General features: G+C 43.1%; 1 protein-coding gene and 1 long non-coding RNA gene across 2 annotated transcripts in view; both read right to left on the minus strand.

Moving 5' to 3' along the window:
• The window catches only part of LOC142074960 (transmembrane protein 161B-like), a 41,581-nt gene extending 37,804 nt beyond the window's left edge, over nt 1-3,777 (minus strand). The window contains exons 1-3 of the mRNA XM_075135969.1: nt 3,751-3,777; nt 3,412-3,420; nt 1,910-2,013 (exon numbers count right to left, since the gene is read on the minus strand). Of these exons, the coding sequence (XP_074992070.1) occupies nt 1,910-2,013; nt 3,412-3,420; nt 3,751-3,777 (140 nt within the window). The remainder of the gene's footprint in view (nt 1-1,909; nt 2,014-3,411; nt 3,421-3,750) is intronic.
• A 1,315-nt stretch (nt 3,778-5,092) lies between these two features.
• Nucleotides 5,093-23,461, minus strand: LOC142074726 (uncharacterized). The gene is made up of 3 exons (XR_012670680.1): nt 23,339-23,461; nt 20,747-20,860; nt 5,093-5,211 (listed from the first exon to the last, which is right to left on the minus strand). It is a non-coding gene; the product is annotated as an uncharacterized LOC142074726 (long non-coding RNA).
• Nucleotides 23,462-24,971: the final 1,510 nt, after the last annotated feature.

A 24,971-nucleotide genomic window follows, 5' to 3' on the forward strand; every position in this document is an offset into this window, starting at 1 on the left:
CAGATGAAACATTTGCTGTTTTTGCAAAAAGATACAAAACAGAGACATTGTAAGACTGAGAATTAAGTAAAAAAGTCAGAGCAGCTACCTTTTCATCCAAAAAGGCAAACTGCAAAGATACTTTTTTATTTCTTAACTTTTATATGATCTAGAGCACGTGTGGTAAAGCACAGAAATAGTCTTCTGCTTTGTCATCATCTCCCAGATTTGAACTTGACATACTGAGTGTACCACAAGTAACTGATGACCCCTTTCAATCATGCAAATCACATGTGTTGGAAGCTTTTTTTTTTTTTTTTTTTTCAATCTTTCCTACTGATAGACATATAGTACCTAATACAGCAGCAGAGAAAAATTCTTGTTCTGTGTAGCGTACTAGCACAAATCAGTGATGCTTAAACCACAACTATGATATAATTACACTATAGAACTACACTGCAAGTGATTCATAGTGATAACTAACAGTATGAGTCTAATTAATAAACCCTACATACCTTGTGTTTGAAATCTCAAAACCAAGAGATTTAAACAAACATTTTAATAAAGGTAGAATTAAAAATTTGGAGTTCATATCTGCTCCAGCTTATGTATGATTAAAGCTGAGGTCTCAGAACTATAGCTTTGACATATCCGAATTAGTTTGAATAGCAACAGCAGCACAGATATTCTCTAGTTAAATCAAATGAAGGTCATTAACGAATTACCAACAAAACATCAGTTTTCTTCTCTCTTCCTAAAATGGCCCAAAAAAAAAGGACAGAAGTAGCTGAGAACCTTAAAAGCAACATTTTGGTAGAGACTGATTTATTAGTTAAAAATGCAAAAGCCTATGCAAATACCTGAGCTGCCAATTAATTGAGTTCAGTTAATATGATTATTAAAATTCTGTTCAAGCTCTGAAAACAGCACAGATTTACTGTTTAAAACATTTATATTTCTTTTCAAGTTTAAGTAAATAGCTTTTCAATGATACCTGTTCATTCTGTCAATGAATAATTACCTTATATCTATCCATTCTAACAATTCCTTTTTAGGACTTTGAATGTACCCATACAGGCATTTTGAAATGAACTGGTCACTTAAAGTTCCTGGCTTTTTTATTTTTGAATGGTGATGTGTTTATCCACCCTCCACAAACGGGAGGGCTATCTCATGTAGATATTTCAGACAACCTCACTTAGAAAAGCCTCTCAACCTTTTGCAAAAAAAAGTAGAGATTTGAGATTCTGAAATTTTCAACAATTATAAAAGACAGCATACTACTTTCTAATCACACAGAGAGTTTCTCTTCCTGGAAGAAAAGACAAAGTGTCTATGTTTTTGTTTGGTTTTTTAATATTTCAAATACTGATTTATATTTAAAACAGCTGGTGTTTTTAGTTATTATGGATACAGTCACACATGGAATGCTCCCCTTGCAACTCATGTATTTGATCTATTGTTATGAAGTAGCATATTGACATTTATACTAATCCTGTCCTATGAAGTATTAAAAAAGAATTTTTATTAAGTACCTAAGCACTCTTTATATGCAAGGCTAATCAGCAGACAGATTATTAAAAATACTGAGGCAGTGCAGAGAAAAAAAATCCTTCTGTTCTTGCAGTGTCTTGTATTCAATTTAGCTTTTTAATATTAAAATATGTGGCTTATGCCTTTAAAAAGATAAGAGCTGGACAGCAGCCAACTTTGAACAATATGATTAAAGCAACAAACTTAAGTCTGTTCTTTTACAGCAACACCTTAAGTCCGGTGCCACAATACTATAGTTTTACTAAAATTCAAGAATAGCAGATGAATTCTTTTTAAAAGAAGTGTAATTTAAATTAGTTCACTTTACTGTTTCTACTCTAGTGTGTAATTGTGTTACCATATTCAAACACAGTGCACCAACTTTTTCTTATCTTACCTGCCACTACAGAGAAGCCAACGAGCAAAAGAGTAGTGAGGTATGATCTTCTGTATGACACTAGCCATTACCATGGTAACCACCAGCTGTACACCTATCACACCCTGCAGAGGAATAAGTTAATAACAAGTCAGTGTGTTTAAAAAAACAAAACAAAAACAAAACATGGCACTGAAGTACTTTTTTTTAAAAAAAAAAAACTAAAACACATTTTAGAAACACCTTCATATAGTAGGGATAATATTTTTGGTTCTTTTTAAACTGCAGGGGAAGAAAAGCAATACTGCATCAGTTTTCAAGAAATCCCCTGGAACTTGCTATAATAATCCAAAAAGAAAAGGCATTGCCAAACCACAAGGATAGTAACGTATGTATTTGAGCCGTCAGATAGTACAAGAGCTTCTCCGTTTAACAGATGTTAAGCCACATGATGGCGTGACATTTCACAAGACATTATACCTTAAAATTACATCACTGATTACAGTCTTGCTTTTGGTGGTCTCTTCAATTCTGACATGACTTAACAGCTGACACTGCACAAACCTACTAGGAATTAACAATAATTTATAAAATTTGAATTTATTACTTGAAATTTCAGCTTTCTATTTACATGCAACATTTTCATGCTTAAAACATCACAAGAAAAAAAACAAAAACAAAAAGAACAAATGTAGACATACAAGTAAAATTTATCAAAATATGCAAGTTAAAAAGCACCAAAGATCAAACAAATAACTACTTTTTTTTTTTTTTTAAAATTGATCTGTTTTTCAAAATACTCTCTCATGAAAAGGAGCATATGCACATTTTCAATCAGTACACAAACCACCACATTTAAGTAGTGGCATAAGAAAGTTTATATGCGTATTTATTCTTATACATAAATCTTCAGGTATTGCTAGTTACTAACAATATCTTAAAGAAAAAATATATCCCTTTGTATTTCTAAAGTTCAGAATTATACTTCTGTATTGGGTCTGGCTGGATGGAGTTAACTTTCCTCATAGCAGCCCTCATAGTGCTATGCTCTGTATTTGTAGCTAGAAAGGTGTTGATAACACACCAATGTTTTGGTATCAAGGCTGTCTCTCCAACTCCCCCATCCCCCAAAGGCCAGTAGGCTGGGGGTGGGCAAGAGGTTGGGAAGGGACATAGCCAGGACAGCTGACCCAAACTGAGCAAAAAGAGATATTCCATACCATATGACGTCATGGTCAGCAATAAAAGCTAAGAGAAAGGAGAAGGGGGGGCATTCGTTATTAAGGCATTTGTCTTCCAAAGCAACTGCTGCGCATACTGAGGCCCTACTTCCCAGGAAGTGGCTGGATGTCACCTGCTGATGGCAAGTAGAGAATAAAACTTTTTGCTTTGTTATGCTTCTGGGCATGGCCTTTGCTTTTCTTTATTAAACTGCCTTTATCTCGACCCACAAGTTTTTCATCTTATTTTCTCCCCCTGTCCTGCTGAGGAGGGGAAGTGATAGAGTGGTTTGGTCAACCTACCACAATCCCCTACAAAGAGAAAGGAAGAAGGCAGAACAAGAGACCACCCTGGCTTAACAATGAGCTTTTGGCTGTGCTTAAAAGAAAAAAGCAGCCTACTGGCTATGGAAAGGCAGCCAAATAGCAATCGAGGACTACAAGAACCTTGCTAGGGCATGCAGTCAGGAAGGCTATAGCTCAGCTAGAACTGGAATTGGCCAGAGATGTCAAGAACAACAAGAAAGGGTTCTTCAGATATGTGAGCAGTAAGTAGAAGCACAGGGAAGACATAGGCCCATTGCTAAACAGGACAGGGAAACTAGTCGCTAATAATGCTGACAAGGCAGAGGTTCTCAATACCTTCTCTGCCTCTGTCTTGACTAGCATAGCTGGACCCCACATCACAGGATCAAGTAGCTACGACAACACACGTGTCAACCCACCAGTAATGGAGGAATGGCTGGTCTGCGGCCTCTTGCAAGGGCTCAATCCACATAAATCTATGGGCCTGGACAGAATCCACACCAGGGTGTTTAAAGAGAAGAGGCTGACATCATTGCAAGGCCACTGTCTATAATCTTTGAAAAGTCATGGAGATCAGGGGATGTCCCTAATGACTGGAAGAGAGCAAATGTCATACCCATCTACAAGGGCCCAAAAGAGGACCCAGGAAACTACAGGCCCATTAGTCTTACTTCAGTCCCTGGGAAAGTAATGGAACAAGTCCTCCTAGAAACTATCACAAACCAAATGAAGCAGGTGATTGGGAAAAGCCAGCACAGATTTACCAAAGGCAAATCATGCCAGACTAACCTGATCACCTTCTACAACAAAATAACACTTTCTGTCGACATGGGGAGAGCAGTGGATGTTGTTTACCTGGACTTCAGCAAAGCGTTCAATGCTGTTTCCCACAGCCTTCTCCTGGACAAACTGGCAAGATACAGACTGGATGCATGGTCTGCGAGATGGGTTGGAAATTGGCTAACAGGTCGCACTCAGAGGGTGGTGATCAATGGTTTTTACTCAGGCTGGCAGCATGTCACAACTGGGGTTCCCCAGAGATCGATACTAGGCCCCATCGAGAGAAGGGATTAAGGGATTTTAGTAGTTGAATGATTAATAGTAGTTAGAAGATTGAATCAGAAGGTAGGGGCTTGATACTTTGTTCCTCACAAGGCCGGCTCAGCCTGGTAAGGCCGACTTAGCTATGGTGTAAATTAACTGAGGCGCCTCACAAGGACAGCTCCTGATAAAGACTAAAAACTTGTCTCAAGAAGCCAGCTAAAACTGACCCTGCGGTTTGGACAAAAGTAAGACGACAACTGAGCCTGCGCAAGAACAAAAGGTTACTAGCGGTGACGAAGAGGAACTATCAGCCTTCATCCCCACGACCCCCGACGACCACCACTAGGAGGCAATGCGCAAGCGCAGATGGGAGGGGTCTATGGAAATGACTTCTTGGAACTCATTTTAATACAAAGTGGGGACAGGTCATGCATATGTATAGGTGTATTACAAAACTCTATGAATATGTAATATTTTACTGTATATATTTATGGTGAGTGCCGCGTTGAGGCGCGCACTATTTTGGTGGGACTACGCCCCCGTGCCGCCCAGCGCTGAATAAACATACCTACTTTACAATCTCATAGATTGTGGAGTCCGGTTTCCGCAAGTCAGTTTTGGCGAGCCAGGCAGGAGACTCTCTGCTTCACCACGGGATCGGCTGGGGAGCGGACGCCCCTGGGCACGCCCCGAGCACTTCCTCGGAGGGGACTCCGCTGCCAGCCGCTCACCGTGGGAGTAGACAAGAACCTCCTGAGTCCGCGGAAAGGAAAGATATGTTTTAGGAGAGGGGCCTGCAAGTCGTACGCATGGCCGGGGCTGCTGGTAAATCGCACAGAGACGTCTGGCGTGCAGCATAGTCCCCGTATGGTAGGAGGGTACCCTGCACGGTAATAGGGGGGATTCGCTGACCGATAGAGCGGCCGCTAGCGATCTTGGGAGTAGATCGAGTGGATCCGAGGTTTCTGCTGTATCCCAGTGTTGGGAGCCAGGACGGACCTGCTAATGACTGGTATATAAGAAGCAGGAGAAGGGTAAGCGGACCTCCTTGCAATTGCGATTGGGTCATCTTTACGGTTGCAGCTGCTGGGTGGGAGTACAACTAGTCTGAGGAGTTGTACGTGGCACGGCCATAAATATTATCATCTGTTGCAACAATTTATTGTGTGACTGAGTGTCTGTGTTGTATGAGTGAGACGCAGCACAGCTGCGAAGCGAGTGTGGAGTTCTGATCCGCGGTTCCATAATCTCCGCGAGGAGAGCGGCCGGAGACGAACGAAGTGAATGATAGGATCTAGCCTTTGTCTTTTGTGTACGAAAACATTGTAGAATTTTGTGAAAAAGCAGTATTGTACATCTAGAGGGTTCTATGATAAGAAAACCTCCGCTAAAATCACTAAGACAGTGCGGGAAGGAAAACCAGTCCCGGCATCTTATTAAAGGTTAAAAGAAAAGATCAATAAAGGGAAGATACGAAATGGGTAACACTCAAAAGGGAGTCTTGAAGAAAAGCCCCTTGGGCTGTGTGCTTGCTCATTGGAGAGATATTGTTGGGATCGGAGGGACGGAAAATAGAAAAATTCTTATTAAATATTGTAATCAATGGTGGCCACTGTATAAATTGGAAAGTGAGGCTAAATGGCCACTTAATGGATCAATAGACTACAATACTCTCCTACAATTGATGCTATTTCTAAGGAGAGAAGGGAAGTGGGATGAAGTTTCATATGCAGATATGTTTTTCACCCTCCGAAACCATCCAGAGTGGCAAAGGGACTGTGGACTGGCACCACCACAGGACCCTATGGTACTCGCACTTGAGCGAGAAAATAATAAAGAATTTAAAGGTAAACTGAAGCGGTGTTGCTCGGCATGCAGTATTGGACAGAGGTGTATGAAAGCAAACAAAATTCACCAGGCGCCGGAACCAGAGCTAACTGACCTGTTTAAGCCTCCCCCTCGACCACAGGAACAGGATGCGGACTCGGACGAAACTTCCACCCCCCCGGACAGCCCTGTATCTTCCCATACCAGAAAGAAAACTGCCCCAGTAGTCTTACAGGCACCTCTTCGAGAGGCGGTGGCGCCTGATGGCGGGACGATGCTAATCAAGGTACCTTTTTCCACTACTGATTTAGGGGAATGGAAAAGGGTTGCAAAGGATTATAGGAGCGATCCGATCAGTGTAACTAAACATTTTCAGTTTATTGTGAAACAACATAACCCTGATTGGAAGGACATACAATTATTATTAGACTATATGACTGAAACAGAAAAGCAATTGATTTTAAAAACAGCAGGGAGTTTGGCTGATGAATACTATAGGACTACAGGAGGGGATGTTAAGGAATATTTCCCTCTACAAGATCCAAAATGGGATGCGAACAGATCTGCAGAAATGGTAAAACTACAGAGGTATCAGGAGTGGATTTCGAGAGGAATGGAGAGGGCTATCCCCAAAACTATAAACTGGTCAGCTTTATATGCAGTTAAGCAAGGTCCCTCCGAGTCCCCATCTGAATTCCTGGATTGACTGAGGGATGCAGTGCGCCGTAACACACCGCTGGATCCTGGATCCGAGGTAGGAATAAAACAACTAGTCTCTCTGTTTTTGGGTCAGTCCACAGGGGACATTAGGCACAAGCTCCAGAAGCTATGCACTACAGAAAGTAGAAATTTGGAGGTGTTGCTAGATGAAGCATGGAGAGTATTTAGTAACAGAGAAGAAGCATACAAACAGGTACAAAGGAGAATAGTGGCAGTTGTAAGGAAAAAAGAGGAAAGGAGACCTAGGCAAGAACCGCCTCGCTTAGAAAAAAATCAATGTGCACGATGCAAAAAGTTTGGTCATTGGAAAGGAGAATGTCCGATGAATAGGGGAAGAGGACGAAGTTATCAGGCAAGGAAAGTGGTAGCTCATGTGAAAAAGGACTGACGGGAACCTGGGGAATCCACCCTAGCGGATCCACTGGTTATAATAAAGCTAGGGAAGGAACAACAAGAGGTAGAATTTTTAGTTGATACAGGGGCAACATACTCAGTTTTGAATCAAGCCTTGATGCCCCTGGAGAACGATTACATCATGGTAAAGGGGGCAACTGGCCATAGTGAAAAGGTGTATTTTTGTAAACCTTTAAAATATAAACTGGGAAAACAATGGGGAATTCACAGATTTCTATATATGCCCGACTCTCCAAAGGCCCTATTGGGAAGAGACTTGCTAGAACAATTAGGTGCAAAAATTATATTTGAAAAAGGAGAAATTTCTCTGAAAGTAAAAGATCAACAATACATTCAAATCCTGAGTTTATTCTTAACCAGTCCCTCCATAAAAGGAGAAATTAGGGAGGAAGTCTTAAATCAGGTATACCCTGGGGTATGGGCTACCGATGTACCCAGAAGAGCAAAGAATGCATTACCTGTTGAAGTTAAACTTAAAAAGGGAAACCAACAACCAGTAAGGATTAAGCAATATCCCCTAAAGAGAGAAGATAGAGAAGGGATTCGGCCGATAATTGAAAAATTTTTACAATTCGGACTATTAAAAGAATGTGAGTCTAATTTTAACACACCCATATTACCGTTCGTAAGCCTGACGGGTCGTACCGTGTGGTCCAGGATCTACAGGCTGTAAACAAGGTAACTGAGGATCTCTACCCCGTGGTGGCGAATCCATATACTCTGTTGACTACACTAACACCTGAATTAGTCTGGTTTACTGTTATAGACTTGAAAGATGCCTTCTTTTGCCTCCCTCTCCATGAAGCCAGCCAAAGATTGTTTGCATTCGAATGGGAAAACCCCAAAACCGGTCGCAAGACTCAACTCACCTGGACGGTGTTGCCACAAGGATTCAAAAATAGCCCTACCATTTTTGGCAATCAGCTTGCGAAGGACTTGGAATCATGGGAAATCCCGTCTGAAAAGGGAAAACTGCTACAATACGTGGACGATATCCTGATTGCCACCGAAACAGAGAACGATTGTATCACCTGGACGGTGAGTCTATTAAATTTCTTGGGGCTCCAAGGGTACCGGGTGTCTAAGAAGAAAGCCCAAGTAATACAGCGCAAAGGGATTTGTTTAGGCTATGAAATCAGTGCTGGGGAAAGAACCTTGGGACAAGCCCGCAAAGAGGCAATCTGCCAAACCCCGAGACCTCGAACAGTGAAAGAGTTACGGACTTTCTTGGGAATGACTGGGTGGTGTCGGCTGTGGATTTATAATTATGGACTGCTTGTTAAACCATTATATGCCCTAATAACTACCGACCAGGGACACCTTGAATGGAACAACCAGGCCGTACGAGCCTTTGAGAAACTAAAGAAAGCCTTGATGTCAGCTCCAGCCTTGGGGCTCCCAGATGTAAGCCATTTCTCCTCTTTTCCCACGAAAAACAAGGGGTTGCACTGGGGATACTAGCACAGAATTTGGGTCCCGATCGACGAGCAGTTGCCTACTTTTCCAAACAGTTGGATACAACTGCGAAGGGCTGGCCTGGATGCTTGCGGGCAGTCGCAGCTGTAATACTAAACATACAAGAAGCCCGAAAATTCACTCTGGGTCAGAAAATGACTGTGCTGGTGTCCCATACAGTATCTGCAGTACTGGAAGCGAAGGGTGGACATTGGCTTTCTCAACAAAGATTTCTAAGATATCAGGCTATGTTGGTAGAACAGGATGATGTGGAAATAACAGTCACTAACATTGCCAACCCAGCTTCCTTCCTAGAGGGAAACACAGGAGAACCAGTGCATCATGACTGCTTAGAAACCATTGAAGCAACATATGCAAGCCGACCAGATCTGAAAGACAGCCCCGTAGAAGACGGAGAAAACCGGTTCACAGACGGAAGCAGCTATGTCCTGAGTGGTAAAAGATACGCGGGATACGCTATTACCACTAGTCAGGAGATAATAGAATCAAAGCCTTTGCCCCTAAATACCTCAGCACAGAAAGCGGAGATAATGGCTCTAACCCATGCCTTGGAATTGGCCCAAGGAAAAATTGTAAACATTTATACAGACTCAAGATATGCCTTCGGAGTTGTGCATGCACATGGAGCAATCTGGAAAGAGAGAGGGTTATTAAGCTCTCAAGGGAAGAATATTAAACACGCAGAGGAAATTTTGAGACTGTTGGAGGCAGTACAACTCCCTGAGAAAGTGGCAATTATACACATCAAGGCACACCAGAAAGTGAGCTCAGAATTCGAAAGGGGAAAGGAGCTGGCGGACAGAGAGGCAAAACAGGCAGCCACGGCAAAGGTAAAAATAGAAGGGGCTTTAGTCCCTGACGGGCGAATCTCCCTAGAAGGTAAGCCAGAATATACAAAAGAAGATCAGAAGCTTATTGCAGATCTAGAAGGGTCATATAATAAAGAGGGGTGGGCTCTCACCCCACAAGGGAAACTAATTATTCCCTCCTATCTAACATGGTCTCTGATAAGGGAAGAACATAGAAAAAGGCATTGGGGGGCGGAGGCCCTATATAAACAACTAATCAAAGAAATCGTAGCTAGGAATCTATACACTACTGTAAGGCAAGTGACACAGCAGTGCGATCTCTGTCTCCAGACGAATCCCAAGAATACCCCCAAACCAGAAATGGGCCAAATTGGGAAAGGCAACGGGCCTGGGCAACAATGGCAGATCGATTTTTCAGAACTCCCAAGAAAAGGGGGGTATCGATATTTATTGGTATTAACTGACACCTTTTCAGGTTGGCCAGAGGCATTCCCTACCAGGACAGCCAAGGCTCGGGAGGTAACTAGAACATTAATACAAGAAATAATACCACGTTTTGGGGTTCCAGCAACCATATCTTCTGACAGAGGACCACATTTCATCTCCAAAGTAGTACAACAAATTAGCCGCCATTTGGGCATAGATTGGCAGCTTCATACCCCATATCGCCCTCAGTCGAGTGGCCAAGTGGAAAAAATGAACCACTTAATCAAACAGCAGATTGTGAAATTGGGACAGGAAACTAACTTGGCCTGGCCTCAGTCTCTTCCTTTGGCTCTTTTGCGCATACGAACTAGGCCAAGAGCAAAGGAAGGACTGAGCCCTTTTGAAATCTTGTATGGATGACCCTATAGAATACAGAAAGGGATGTCCACGCAAGCCGGGGATGAAATCATGACCTCCTACATGGTTGCATTGGGGAAACAACTCAGGAAGGTTGAGAAATATGTGGTTGGGACTCGAAGCAGGGGTTTGGATGGGCCTGTACATAATATACAACCTGGAGACTATGTGTATGTAAAGTCTCTTGCAGAGAAAACTTTGGAGCCGCAGTGGGAAGGACCATTCCAAGTACTCCTCACCTCCTTCACAGCAATCAAAATCAAAGAACAGAGCGCCTGGATCCATCATACCAGAGTGAAGAAGGCACACAAATCTCCATGGAAGGTTGCACAAGCCCAACCAGGAAAATTATTTTTTTCACAGTCATAATTATGATTTGGGGGTGGGAAAGCACTACTAGCCAGGATAATACTAAGCAGTTTTGGTCTCAGGCTTATATCAAATATACCGGATCCATGGGGAAATTGTCTGATCTGAGAGGCTTAAATCTATCTACCGTGGTCATACACGGAAGCCAGGTATACTTGAGAGGGGAATGGGGTAACACTACAGAAATTCATCAACTCCAGGGGACTGTAGGAGAAGAAATCAAAGTGGGATGCCGAATGACTAATGGGACTACTACCCATAAAAAGGCACCCCAGATTAATAATCCAAACATCTGTCCCATAGATGATACCACAGAATTCTGCCCTCCAGATAACATAACGGCCTGTACCAGAAGGGAATTAGAATGTTGGCATAACTTCACACTAATAAGAACCACTGAGGTGGTTTGTCTCTGGGCCAGAGATAACATTGGACTCTCATTTAAATTTAGGATAAATGCTGTGACAAGGCCTGTTGCAACGGTCACACCTCATGCACTCAAGCTCAAACCTAGAGTGTATGAAGTCGGGCCATATGTAATAAGGAATACAGGACAACAACAAATGCTATTTAACCCGGATTGGTCCCTTAAACAAGTTAAATTGCAAATGCAGAACAATGTCTCAGAAATTCAACCGGCCTGTTCTCCTTTTTTGCAAACCTCTTACGAGGGGTGGACTACCTGGCTGCATAAAAGACGAATATCAAGAGACTTAACTGGTATTTTAGGTACAGGGTTAGGGGTCCTAAATAGCATTGACGCAGAGGTAATAATGAATAAATTGGCTGCCTCTACTACCGAGCTGACAAAATTACACCAGCCTTTACGATCTTCCCTATTGGCTCTGGGAACCCATCAGTGGCTACTGTCAAAAGTGTTACCTGATTGGGAAAGAATAAACAGAGGAGACCATGAGATAATCATGAATGCACTCGGTAGGCTCCAAAATAATGTTTCTCTAGCTCTCAGCTGTATTCAGGCACAATTGTGGATGCAATCAGTAACTGCTTCAGTCCTAAGAGAGGGTGAAGAGGGAATCTTCCCCACTGAAATTCGGAAAATAATTTGGGACAATGCAAATGACTTTGAAAAGAAACTTCAGTCTTGGTGGAAGTTAGTGAATTTTACTTATGATCCTGCTACAAACACAGTCGAGGCTTTTGTATTAACTATTAGCAAAGCTACAGTATATATGATCCACCCTATTATACCGTTAGGACTGAATCACAACAAGACTCTACATTACCCTTTTGAACATAGGGCACGGGCTCGAAAAACGGGGAATGAATGGCAAACTGTAGATTTAGAATCTTGCATTGTACGAGAACAACAAGGGTTTGTTTGTGAGAATAATGCTATCGATACTCAAGATATTTGTCTTGACACTGATCAGAAAGTTTGTCATTTTGAAATTCGCCCCAATGCTGACCTTAAAACCATATTAATATACACTGGCAAAGGTTGCGTATTGTCGTGGTTTAACCTGGCAGGCAGCCAAATACCACGCAGCCGCTCACTCACTCCCCCCACCCCCAGCGGGACGGGGAGAGAATCGGAAGGGTAAGAGTGAGAAAAACTCGTGGGTTGAGATAAAGACAGTTTAATAGAACAGGGAAAAAAAGGGAAAATAATAATGATAATGATAAAATATACAAATGAGTGATGCACAATGCAATTGCTCACCACCCGCGCTGACCGATAACCAAGTAGCGATCGGTACTTCCTGGATCACGCCTACCATTCATATACTGAGCATGACGTCACATGGTATGGAATACCCCATTAGCCAGCTGGCCTGGCTGTCCTGATTATGTTCCCTCCCATCTTGTGTACCTAGCTCAGTCAGTAGGCACAGGAGCTGTCCTTGGACTAGGAGGGCACTTAGCAACAACTGAAAACATCAGTGTGTTATCAACATTCTCCTCATACTAAATCCAAAACACAGCACTAGGAAGAAATTTAACCCTATCCCAGCCGAAACCAGGACACGTATGTTTGAGAACTACTTGTAGTTTTATATCTGTAGAGGACACGAAGGTAGACACTAAAAATCACTCAAATTTTTGCATTTGCAATTTTACTAAAATCATTGGGTGTGACTTTAATTATATAGCTCCAGTCATATCCCATCAGGTTCTTAGATCTAATTATACATTATTCCATGAATTGATACCTACATCCCTCGGGATGGATTTAGCTCGAACGAAGGAATTACTACAACATCACGATTTAACACGGATACTAGAAGAAGTTAAAAACAATGGAAAGGAGACCTTGATAACGGTGCATCATGACATAGACAAAATAAAAAAAGTTCTAAAGTGGGTAAAAAAGGATGGAGAACACAAATGGTGGGAAATACTTTTCGGATGGTCGCCCACTGCTACAGGTATCCTTAATACCTTGTGTCACCCTATTGTTGTTCTCCTAATTCTAGTTTTTATTAGTATTGCTTTATCTGCAATACTGTATGTTTTAAATTGGCGAATGATAAAACAAATAAGGCACCTGAGGTATGACTATCAGCACCGACAACAAATTGAAACAGGCAGAAATCTTATAAAGGACCTGGAGAAGAATGGGATAATATAAAGAACATTAGTATAGGGTTTAGTATAGAGTAAAAGAATTTACTAGCTTTTTAGAAAAGGGGGTACTGAGAGAAGGGATTAAGGAATTTTAGTAGTTGAATGATTAATAGTAGTTAGAAGATTGAATCAGTAGGTAGGGGCTTGATACTTTGTTCCTCACAAGGCCGGCTCAGCCTGATAAGGCCGACTTAGCTATGGCGTAAATTAACTGAGGCGCCTCACAAGGACAGCTCCTGATAAAGACTAAAAACTTGTCTCAAGAAGACAGCTAAAACTGACCCTGCGGTTTGGACAAAAGTAAGAAGACAACTGAGCCTGCGCAAGAACAAAAGGTTACTAGCGGTGACGAAGAGGAACTATCAGCCTTCATCCCCACGACCCCCGACGACCACCACTAGGAGGCAATGCGCAAGCGCAGATGGGAGGGGTCTATGGAAATGACTTCTTAGAACTCATTTTAATACAAAGCGGGGACAGGTCATGCATATGTATAGGCGTATTACAAAACTCTATGAATATGTAATATTTTACTGTATATATTTATGGTGAGTGCCGCGTTGAGGCGCACACGATTTTGGTGGGACTACCCCCCCGTGCCGCCCAGCGCTGAATAAACATACCTACTTTACAATCTCATAGATTGTGGAGTCCAGTTTCCGCACGTCACCATGCTGTTCAACATCTTCATAAATGATCTGGACAATGGGATTGAAAGCACCCTCACCAAGTTTGCTGATGACACCAAACTGGGTGGTGAGGTGGACACCTCAGAAGGGAGAGCCATCTTACAGAGAGACCTGGACAGGCTGGAAGAGTGGGCTAGCAAGAACAGTGTGAAGTTTAACAAAGACAAGTGCAAAGTCCTGCACCTGGGACGACATAACCAAAGAGCCCAGTACAGGCTAGGATCTGTGTGGCTGGGAAGCAGCCTTGCTGAAAGGGACCTGGGGGTCCTGGTGGACAAGAAGCTGAACATGAGTCAGCAGTGCGCCGCTGTAGCAATGGGGGCAAATCGGATCCTGGGCTGCATCCGCAGGGGCATTACTAGCAGAGATAGAGATGTGATCATCCCACTCTACTCAGCGCTTGTCAGGCCACACCTGGAGTACGGTGTCCAGTTCTGGTCCCCACAATTCAAGAAAGATGCGGACAGACTGAAGAGGGTCCAAAGGAGGGCCACAAAGATGATCAAAGGGCTAGAGAATCTGCCCTATGAGGAAAGACTGAAGGAGTTAGGTCTTTTCTCCCTGGAGAAGAGAAGGCTCGGGGGGACGGGGACACCTCAAAGTATTCCAGTACTTAAAGGGCAGCTACAAAGAGGACAGAGACTCTCTTCACAAGGAGTCACATGGAGAAGACAAGGGGCAACGGGTACAAGTTGCACTGGGAGAGGTTTCATCTTGATAGAAGAATGAAGTATTTTACAGTGAGAACAATCTATCACCGGAACAACCTCCCCAGGGACGTGGTAGAGTCCCCATCACTGGAGGTTTTCAAGATGCAATTGGACATGGTGCTAGATAATCTCATCTAGGCTCCCTTTTCAATGAAAGGTTGGACCAGATGATCTTTCGAGGTCCCTTCCAATCTGGGCTATTCTATGATTCTATGAAGATCAGGCTTGAAAGCTCTATGTATCATTTGAAATACTTTATCTTTGTTAGGGATTCTTGTCATCTTGGAGTCATGTGTATTAGACTACCCAAAGCAATTATCTAGCTAAAGGGAAGTGTACTTAGAATGTTATTTAAAAAAAAAAGTGTTATTTAAAAAGTTGCCTGTATAATATATTTGATACATTTAAAATACCAAAACAAACCAAGCATTTTAAAACCAAATGTTTATTCTGACCATCTCATATGATGAGCCCATTTCCATCCAGTGGGAGACAAACCACTGTCCCTCAATCTAGCTTGCTTACTACGCCTTGATCCTCCGAGTTCATTATCTCAGGGTAAAGCTACATTAATATTTCTTTAGAAAAAACACCTAAACAGGTGCCAGTGTTTTCTCTCCAATTACTCCTAGGGCTTTGCATTTTTAAGTAAAAGATGATGTGCTTTCAAGACAACTAACAGGAGGCAAAATTATGCAAATCAAGGCAGTTAGTTTTTACACAAGGTAGCAGGTCCAACAGCTCAGCTAAAATGCTTACAATTCAACAGACTATTTAAAACTGCATCCACAGAATCTAATTTCCTTTACTCAAGTGATGACTGCAAGTTGTAACTGAACCCATTAGGATCATTTCGTCTTCAGCCATTAGATGTCTTTCTCCAAACTCCTTCCCTTTCAGCAGAAATTCACCATACTCACTCCTATAGAGGTTACTCCTGCATTTCCTCAAAAATAGAAACACCTACAAAAAAATATTTCAACTTACAACTGAAAACAACCTAGCAACTTTTAAGCCATTAAAAAAACCTCACCCACAAACAAACAAAAAACCCCCAAGAAAACTCAAATCCCAATTTTAATTTTGACTTTATAGCATGCCACGTGCAAAGCACATTTTGTCAACTCTACTCTTTTGCCAGTATGTACTTACATGATATTTATATGCTCATTAATACACACTGGAAAAATCTATACCAATCCAAACTATCTCAAATTACAACATTAGAACATAGTATAAGGGTATGTGGAAGGATAGTGTCTGCTCCTTTAAGGGTATCTGGCCAAAGGAGCCATAAACAAGAACATACAAGACCAACACACGATAAGGAAGGTTGTGATGAGAACAAACCTCATCAGTCATGCTAATTGGTAAGGATATGTGGAATGCGAGAAAGTTTCTTTTTTTCAGTTGGGAGGATAAGGGAAGGGAGGGGGACAAACACACAGAGACATAAAACCTGACAAATTAGCATTAACAAAGACAATAACCAGAAACAAACCTGGTCAGTCACACTAATTGATGGGCTATCAAGAAACTTCAGGCAAACCTGGGACTTTGTAACTGATAAGGATGCAAACCTGAGGGCCCAGGATTTTGGGGTCAGTGGAACTATGCCAGCTGATGAGGGAACACACAGGGGAAGGAGAAACAGGGAGGAACAAAGAGGAGGGTAGACAGAAAAGGTTATAAAAGGGGCTAGTTGCATCTAAAACAGGCTGGTCAGTATGCTTGTCTGGCTGAGCCCTGCATCTGATCACCGCAGTCTGTCCTATCTTCTTATTCAATCTTTTCTTAACTATCTCTCTGCGTAATCTCACTCTCTATCCTGTGTGCACGTGTGCTCCAAGGACCAAGTGCCAGCTACTGGTAAGACCTGTGTGTGAGTGAGTGAAATATGGTGCCGACTACTGGAGTCAGACCGGGGGTGTAGTCGCCCCACAGCCTGTAGTGTCAGCTACTGGAGCAAACAGGGTCTCAGTGCCAGCTACTGGAGTGAGCGGGGATCTCTGCCTCCAGCCACTGGGGCAGGAATGGTGTGTGTGTCCCAAAAAACAGCTACTGGGGGGACCACCGTGAGGAGAGCGAGGGGCTCAGCACCAGTGGCTGGAACAGGACAATGGGTCACAGCTCACATGCCTGATGCCAACTGCTAGGGCAGGGGGGCAGAGGGCAAGTGGCTATCTTCCCCAAACCTGGTGTGCATGTGTATTCGCTAGCAAACTTCAAGCTGGACTAGCTGGCAAACAGGGGGGACCTCGGGCCTGGGCTGGGGTCTTAGGCTGGCAAGGGTCCATGCTGGTATGCCCAGGGGACTTGCAAATGTGGCGTGCCTATGGGATGAGTGTGTGAGTGCTGCGTGCTTGCTAGCAAGCAACAAGCTGGACTAGCTGGTGAGTAGGGGACCTGTGAAGTGGGTAAGAGGGCCCAGGATTCAGGCAGGGGTACCAGACAGACAGAGGAGCTGTGCCAGTACTTGAGGGATCCACAAACGTGTGTGTGCTTTCACTAGTGAACTATCTCTACCAGCCGAAGAGGAGGAAGGGGACTTGGCTGTCTATGCTTATGTTTTACATGCATCCTATATGTAGGTGCTGTTGAAGGCAGCATCTTGTCTGTGGCAGTCTGTGTAACCAGCCATGTCAGTGTCCTGTGTGTGTCTGTCTGTCTCTGGGCTACCTGCTCAGCTTTGCTACTGGTTGAACCTGCCAATGGGAAAGCGGCAGCCACGTCCCTGTGGTGGTGCATTCCTCCCCCCTTCTTTTCCTCTGGGCTACGATACAATCTCAGAACCTTCTGTTAAGCTTTAGCCATTGTGTATGAGTTGGGCGGTTAAGCGTCCCTTGGCCGTACCAAGCACTCTTGCATGGCTAAGGTGGGGAACAACACTGATCGTACCAGGGACACTAGCTACATGATCAAGGTAGGGAACAGAAACAAGAAATAATTCGTCATCTCTGACAGCTCTGAAGCTTTCCCTACCTGGATCATAGCTCAAGTGGAACAATACCATTGTTACCGTGAAACAATACCATAATTACTACCCTGGACCACCTCGGATAGTAGCCAAAATGGAAATTTACTGATGACTAAAGACAATCATCTTGCAAACCTATAAACAGCGGTCCCAAGCGAGACCCTTTGAGCTCTCCTGGACCGCAGCGGGCTGCATCCAGAATCTCCCTCTGAGTGGGACGCTTCTCAGAGTCCGCAAACTCGAATTTGCGATACTCGGAGGATCCCCGAGATTTTGGGCTGAGACGCTCCTCGGGGCTCAACTCTTCGCCCGTTGGGAAATGCCAAAGCATTTAACGTGAGTATTTCACGGGACTCGAGGGGAATTTTTAACAGGTATACCTTTATAAATTAACTAACTCTAGGCCTTTCATTTAGCTTTGGTACCATATTCATATGCATATATATATATGTATTGATTGATCTAGATCTTTTGCGCACTTACAGTTATAATCTGTATTTATATATTATATATGTATTAATTGATCTAGATCTTTTTGCACGCTTATCTGTACAGTTACTAACAAGTATAACCCGTAGTTAAGTTGTTTTAATCTTTGTAGTATCTTGACTAATTCTTTGTGCAAGCTGTCAAATTGATCAATGTTTAAGCATTGTAAGACTCTAAGTTGCTGCTAAAAAACCCTTAACCCTTTAGTCATAAACCATTGCCCAGGTCTGAGACTAAGGGTAGATCCAGCCGCACCTAGGCTCCTTTTTGAGAAGGAGTTTAGAAAACAAAGGGGTCTACTCTGAACCTCGTGACCCAACAGGAGGTCCTTCCTATCCCTTTCTGTATTAGACATAAACTGTTGTCCAAGTCTGAGACTAAGATTGGGTCCAGTTGGATCTCTTCTGAACCTTGTGACTCAACGGGAGGGTCCCCCTTTTACCTTTTTTACCTTTTAACCCTTTTTACCTTTTACCTTTTTACCCTTTTATCTTTTAACCCTTTTACTCTTAATCTCTGTACAAATCATTCCAACACAATTCTAATACGATTTTCCCCTGTGTAACTTAATCCATGTAATAAGTAATAGAGTGAACCTTGCCATCAAATTCTGTTAAGTCACATTTCTATAAATTTCTATTAAAATCACCCTTTTCCAATACCTTGCCAGTGATTCTTTATGCGGCCTTAAAACCACCCATTTGTGACAGTCCCTCAGCCTGGGCAGAGACCCTGGGTCCCAGAGCACACCAGGCTGGGCTCCAACAGCTGGGCAGGAGGGAGTCCTGGGCCAGAGTGGCTGAAGGAGGCGGCCCCACTCTTAACATCCCTTAAAACACAGTATTTTTTTTCCATACACAGCCACAAAATACAGGGTTCATTTTAATTCAGGCTCTGTCTAGATCAAGTCTCCTATACACTTTTAAGGTTTCCTGTTACCACTAATATCAGTTTAGCTCCACAAGCACTAATTTCAGGAACATAAATGCAGATTAGATATTGGTACCTACCAATATTCTATATTCTCTATTTGACACACTCTAGAGGACATAGAGTTTAGAATCTAGCCAGAAATCCACAACTTGGAAGTTCTTAAAAGTACTTCTTCCTAAAGGACATTTTTCTTTACATCATGAACTGATTTAAACAACATGCAGAGCAAAGATAACCAAGGCAAATAGTCTTATGCCAAGACACCACATTAGTCTCTCCTCAATTTTACTTTGCCCAAGGTTATTCTCCCACACCTGTAATACAGCAGGTCAGGTTTTTTCCCCATCCTCCAAACATTCACTGTATCACATACCCAGATCTTGCAAATAATTCAACACCTAGTTTTAGGCAGGACTTTGAAACTACTTGCTCACTAATAATAACTATCTCCACCACTGCAATATGACAGCCTTGATCTGAAGTCAACAGTTGTATGCACCAGGATTACTCAGAATGGTACAGTAGCAATATAAATGCATGCCTGAAAACGCAGTTAGTGGAATCCAATTTACAACTTCACCTTCAGAAATGCAATGCCAACTAGTTACTTTCTGCTGTAATAAGTCTTGTGTAAAAATCTTGGTTTTACAAGTGCATTCTAGTATCCTATAGATATATTCTATAGATATTAATTCAGGGCACAATTTTTTTTTTTTTAATAGTAGCACACAAACATACTAAAAAGGCTGTGAATTTTCAAGTGAGAAATGGAAAAGCTTTTGTATTAGCAACAATCAGCAAGGTCTCTAGGAGAATATAACAAATACTCATCCGGTACAGTTGGAAAAGTGTAATGGCATTTGTGAAGTCTAGAAGCTAAATGAATACAATGTATTTGAAATGCCATTTAATCAGTAACAAGTTATTGCTGGACTTTTCTACACGCAAAACCTTTCCTCCATATGTGTATGTGCATGCTCAAGCTGCACTTGGAAAAACAAGACAGTACTTGGCTGAAATGCAAATGTAATTCAAAATTGGCTACTACATCATACAAAATATTGTATGGGATTGCCAAAGAAAAGAGAGCTCGCTGTATTGAGTCTTAAAATGAATGCTTTCTGTGAAAAGACTACTTTTACAAAACACCTAGAGTCAGAATGATATCTGATACGGTTGACAATCTGATATTTAAAGGCTCTAAGGCAGTTACAAATCTTACTGTTTGTAAGCATCAAATATCCATAAAGCTAGCTTTGGGAAAGACATCTACATCAGGAGGCCTCTTCAAAATTTAGGGGTGTTTTGTTTTCATAACCAAGTTTTCCTAAATTTGTTTCTTGCTTCCTACCACTGTTTAAAGCACAGCAGAGAAGAAAAAAAGATGCATAAAGTGACATCAAGAACACACAAGGAATTCAGGACTACCATCAAACTGCTCACCTTTATGGGCCTTTCCCACCTGAAGGTCACTTCTTTCTTGACCAGTGTCTTTCCACACGTTCAAAGGAGGGTCATGAACTGCTAGATGGAAGCAGTCAACAGCAGCACAACTCCCTTTGAGATAAGGTGTTTTGTTTAAAAAGAAAATTACCTTACAATCAACTGCATTTTAACAGATAGAGTCCTGCTGCTTTTTTCACTGAGGTTCTCTACGCATAAATATTATAGAACTCTCTGCTAGTGACTATTAAACAAATCAAGTTTTGCTGTAGAAATCTCATGACCAGAACAAAGGCATTTTTAAAATCACAACTATCATTACCACTGAAGCAACCAATATATAATGTCCATTATGCAGAACACTAATATATATTAAATGTATTATTAAATTACAAGTAGAACTAGTCCAAAGAATCTGGTCTATGACAATGGAACAAAAACAAGGTGAGGTTATAATATTATTCTTACAAGGTTTTTAAAATCCAGTTTACCCATATTTCCCCAATTAACACATGAACAAGAACTATGGAAGATATCACTCTCCAGAACATTTACTTTTTAAATAGAAAGTTCTGCCATTACAAAGATCATTCCAAATATAAAGAGAGAATAGTCTTTAATGCCTCTGCTGAACAGTCTAAACGTGGCCTTAGGTAGCATTAGGATGTTTGTGTAGAATTTAAATTTGTGAGCATAATAACTACATAGATGAGTCCCGATGGCCACAACTTGGAAGAGTGTAGCTAGCAAATTATGTTGATAATTTAATTTATAAACCTCTTAATGCAAAAGAAACTGATGAACATTTCATTCTACTCTTGATTTGGAACTGGAGAATACAGCCTTCAAACAGCATAAGAGTAGACAATCACAGATAATCTTTTAATTTTTCTTATATCATGGAATCACGTGCAAGGATTATTTGTCCATACCTGCAGCAACTAGTAAAGAAAATCGGTTCCGAGTTTTCAAGCCCATCAGGCAACAGAAACAAGCATTCAGGTTAGTGGGGTTTTTTTGGGGGGTTTTTTTGGTTGGTGTTCTTTTTTTTTTAATAAGGATCTACATTGAGTGGACAAGCTATTTGCCCACAACCTTCCAAAGCCAGTCTCAAGTACAGTGCTCGATGACAGCACCCATGGAATCCTACAAACGGTACAAATATTTGAAAATCTTTTGATTCAAAATTCTAACCCCTATAGAAAAAAAAGAAAAAAAATATATGGAAGGGGAAAAAAAAGAAAAATGAAAAAAAACACAAACCACCCAACAGCTACACATTTCTTTGCAGGTTCCTAAACATACATAAGTAACAGATATGCAAGTAGAATCAGGCCATTAAGTATTTAAATATGATGACATTCTGATTTTAAAAATCTGGTTTTACTCAAAGCAGAACTCTAAAGCGTAGTCTCTAAGCAAGACTTTCATCATTTGAACAACACTAGCATCACCATAGCTAAAATGACATATTGGCATTAATATCCATACAGAACAGAAATATATGTATTAATGGCACATATAAAATGTGCCTTTTATACCAGTATAAATGTAGTCCTAGGGTGCCCTATATATCTCCTATCTGCCAAGTATATTAAAAGTGGACTCAATCAACCCTGGTGTTGCAAGTTGTAATTAAGACCTAAATACAGAGTTCAACATATCTTTACAGTGAAGGAGGTGAGCTCATAAAATACTCATGTCTCTGCTATTTAAACTAGAGATATCCAAAAAGCTTATGTCATTAGTAGCAATTACACCAGTCAAGCTTTGTTCTTCTCTGTTTCTGTCTGTATTACAAGAAGCTCATTTACAGTGAGTTATGCCAGGTGCAATAGTTTGTGTCTATGCTAAGACATCTATTTAAAAAAGTCACCTGAAGCCAGATTTCTCATAAATCCAATGCATTTGGATACTTCCAGAGCATATACTATAGCTCTGAAAATGAACTAGTAGTAATGTTAATGCAAGTGTTTGGTAAAGCTTTTTAGATATATTTAAGATAACAGCCAACTCAAATCATTAAATGCTCTATTCTTTCTTGGCTATATGGGGTGTGAATATCCATATATACAAGTATGCATGTTTCTATTTAGAAAAGTGCATCTTAAACGTGATACAGACCATAAAATGCAGCAATTTTGTCTACTTCTGACTGGAAAAGAACCAAATTTTAAAACAACCACTGTGATATAAAAACATATCGGTATGAAGTCGTGAGACTGAAAACAGAACAGTATTTCTCTAACAAGTAGTAGTAACAGAGACCAGCTATAACACCTTTGTTGGGGGGGTTGGGATTTTTTTTGCTTCCCCTCTGCTCCAGTCATCCCCAAAAACAAGAGTTGTTACAGCAGCAAAGGCGGGGGGGGGGGGGGGGGGGCGCGCAGGACCTCAGCCCTAAGCCACGAGAGAGCAGAAGGAGCCGAGAGAGAGCGCGCGATCCATAAGCGCCTCTCACCCATCCACCTCCTCTCAGTGGAGAAGTTACATCCCCAGAGACCCAGTCCCGCAGCCACAAGCCTCCTCCCAGCCCCTGCGAGGTCCGGGCCCCCCAACCGGCCCACACACAGGAGCTGTCCTCCCTCTCACCATGGTGCTCGAGCCGCTCTCACCCGCCGCTGCTCCAGTCGCCCGGCCTCACCCTCCTCCAAGCACATAAATCCGCTGCTCCGCACCACCTCCACCGTGGCAGCCAAGCGTCCGCCAAAAACCCACCACACACCAGCTCCCACTCGGCTCACACCTCACCTCACCTCACCGAGGTCACACCAGGACCCCGCCAGCCAGAGGCCCAACTAAGCTGCCCTCCCAACTGCCTGTGCAGACGGAACCGTAGCGCGCCAAGGCTGCTCAATATTAGCCAACTCTGCCCCTGCCGTTCCGCCCCCACATACGGAAGGTAACTAGACGACGAAAGGCACCCATCAGGGAACAAAGCAAGCAAGTCTCCAGTGCTCTCCCCATCAGGCGCAGCAACGGTAGCTGGATAGTAGCGTGACCCTGACCACGTGACAGGGGAGATCACCAGAGTGCTGACCTGGCAGGGGTGAGTGGGGTGTTCCTCAGCCCCGCTGAGAAAGAGCTCGGGGGGCCGGCTCGGCCCAGCCCCGCCCCGCCACATGGCCGACTGTAACAGTGGCCCGGGAGGGGCGGGCGGGCGGCCGAGTCGCCTGCAGGGCAAGCAGGCAGGCAGTCAGGGGGTGCTCGGGAGGAAAAGGGCAACAGAATCAATCCCGGGGAAGGAGGTGTCTGCTGAGAAACAAACGTTAGTTTAGCGGGGTTGAATTGAAGCCGCAGATCAGCAGCTTGCACGGAGAAGAGGAGGCTGCTACTGGCAGCAGCTTCAGCCGTAAGGCATAATGGTACCTCTACGCATGCGCCCTGGCACAACCTGGGGAGGCTGGATGGAATGGCCGAGGTGTATACGCAGAGACGCCGGGGCCCCCTCTTGCGTCTCGGGTGCGGCCCGGTGGAGTAGGAGTGGGATGTGCCGGGCGCCTGTGTGTGCTTCTGAGGGTGGTGATGGTTTCTTCCCCCGGCGAGGCGGTTGGTGGCAGGTGTCTGTCCCTGCCGTGGGGACTCTTTCAGGGGACCCGCGGTGGTGTGCACAGGCAGCAGGGCAGCTGGGCTTGGCACCGCTCTGTTCCCTTGCCTCGCCCATCCCCGGCCCTGTCGCCCCACCGGCCCCGTTAGCTTTCTTTTCCTGCCTGAAGAACTCTCCTGCTATGCCTGCAGCGGCACGGAAGCATTGGAAGCTTCAGTTGTGAGTGATCGGTTCGCCCCCATGAGCCACACTTTGCTTCTTGAAGCCAGTCCCTTCTCCATCTGTAGCCCCGGGATGGCTGGGGATTGAAGCCTTACATAGTCCACTGCACGGTTCCTCTCCGTGGTGATCCCGAGCTAGTGATTGCAGGTGGCACTAAGGCTGAAACACTGCTCCAGGAGCTCCTATGCACTGCACTCTCTTCTAGTGAATGATGAATAGACATGGTAATTACAGATAATCACCTTTTTCCCTAACCTGTGTTAGGTTATTGTGAAGCCTTCTGAAAAGCCTAGCCAGCCAGCAGCCTGAAGGGATCACAGCCCACCAGCAAGAGATGCATCGGACATACCACTTCCCAGGTTCAAAAGCACCCTAGCCTACCAATGCTAGTGTCCTGTGCTGCAGACACAAAAAACAGTGCTGTCTGCCAATGTGGAGCTACTGTGTACATTGATG

The sequence above is a fragment of the Calonectris borealis genome, chromosome W, assembly GCF_964195595.1.
Source record: "Calonectris borealis chromosome W, bCalBor7.hap1.2, whole genome shotgun sequence".
Taxonomy (NCBI): domain Eukaryota; kingdom Metazoa; phylum Chordata; class Aves; order Procellariiformes; family Procellariidae; genus Calonectris; species Calonectris borealis.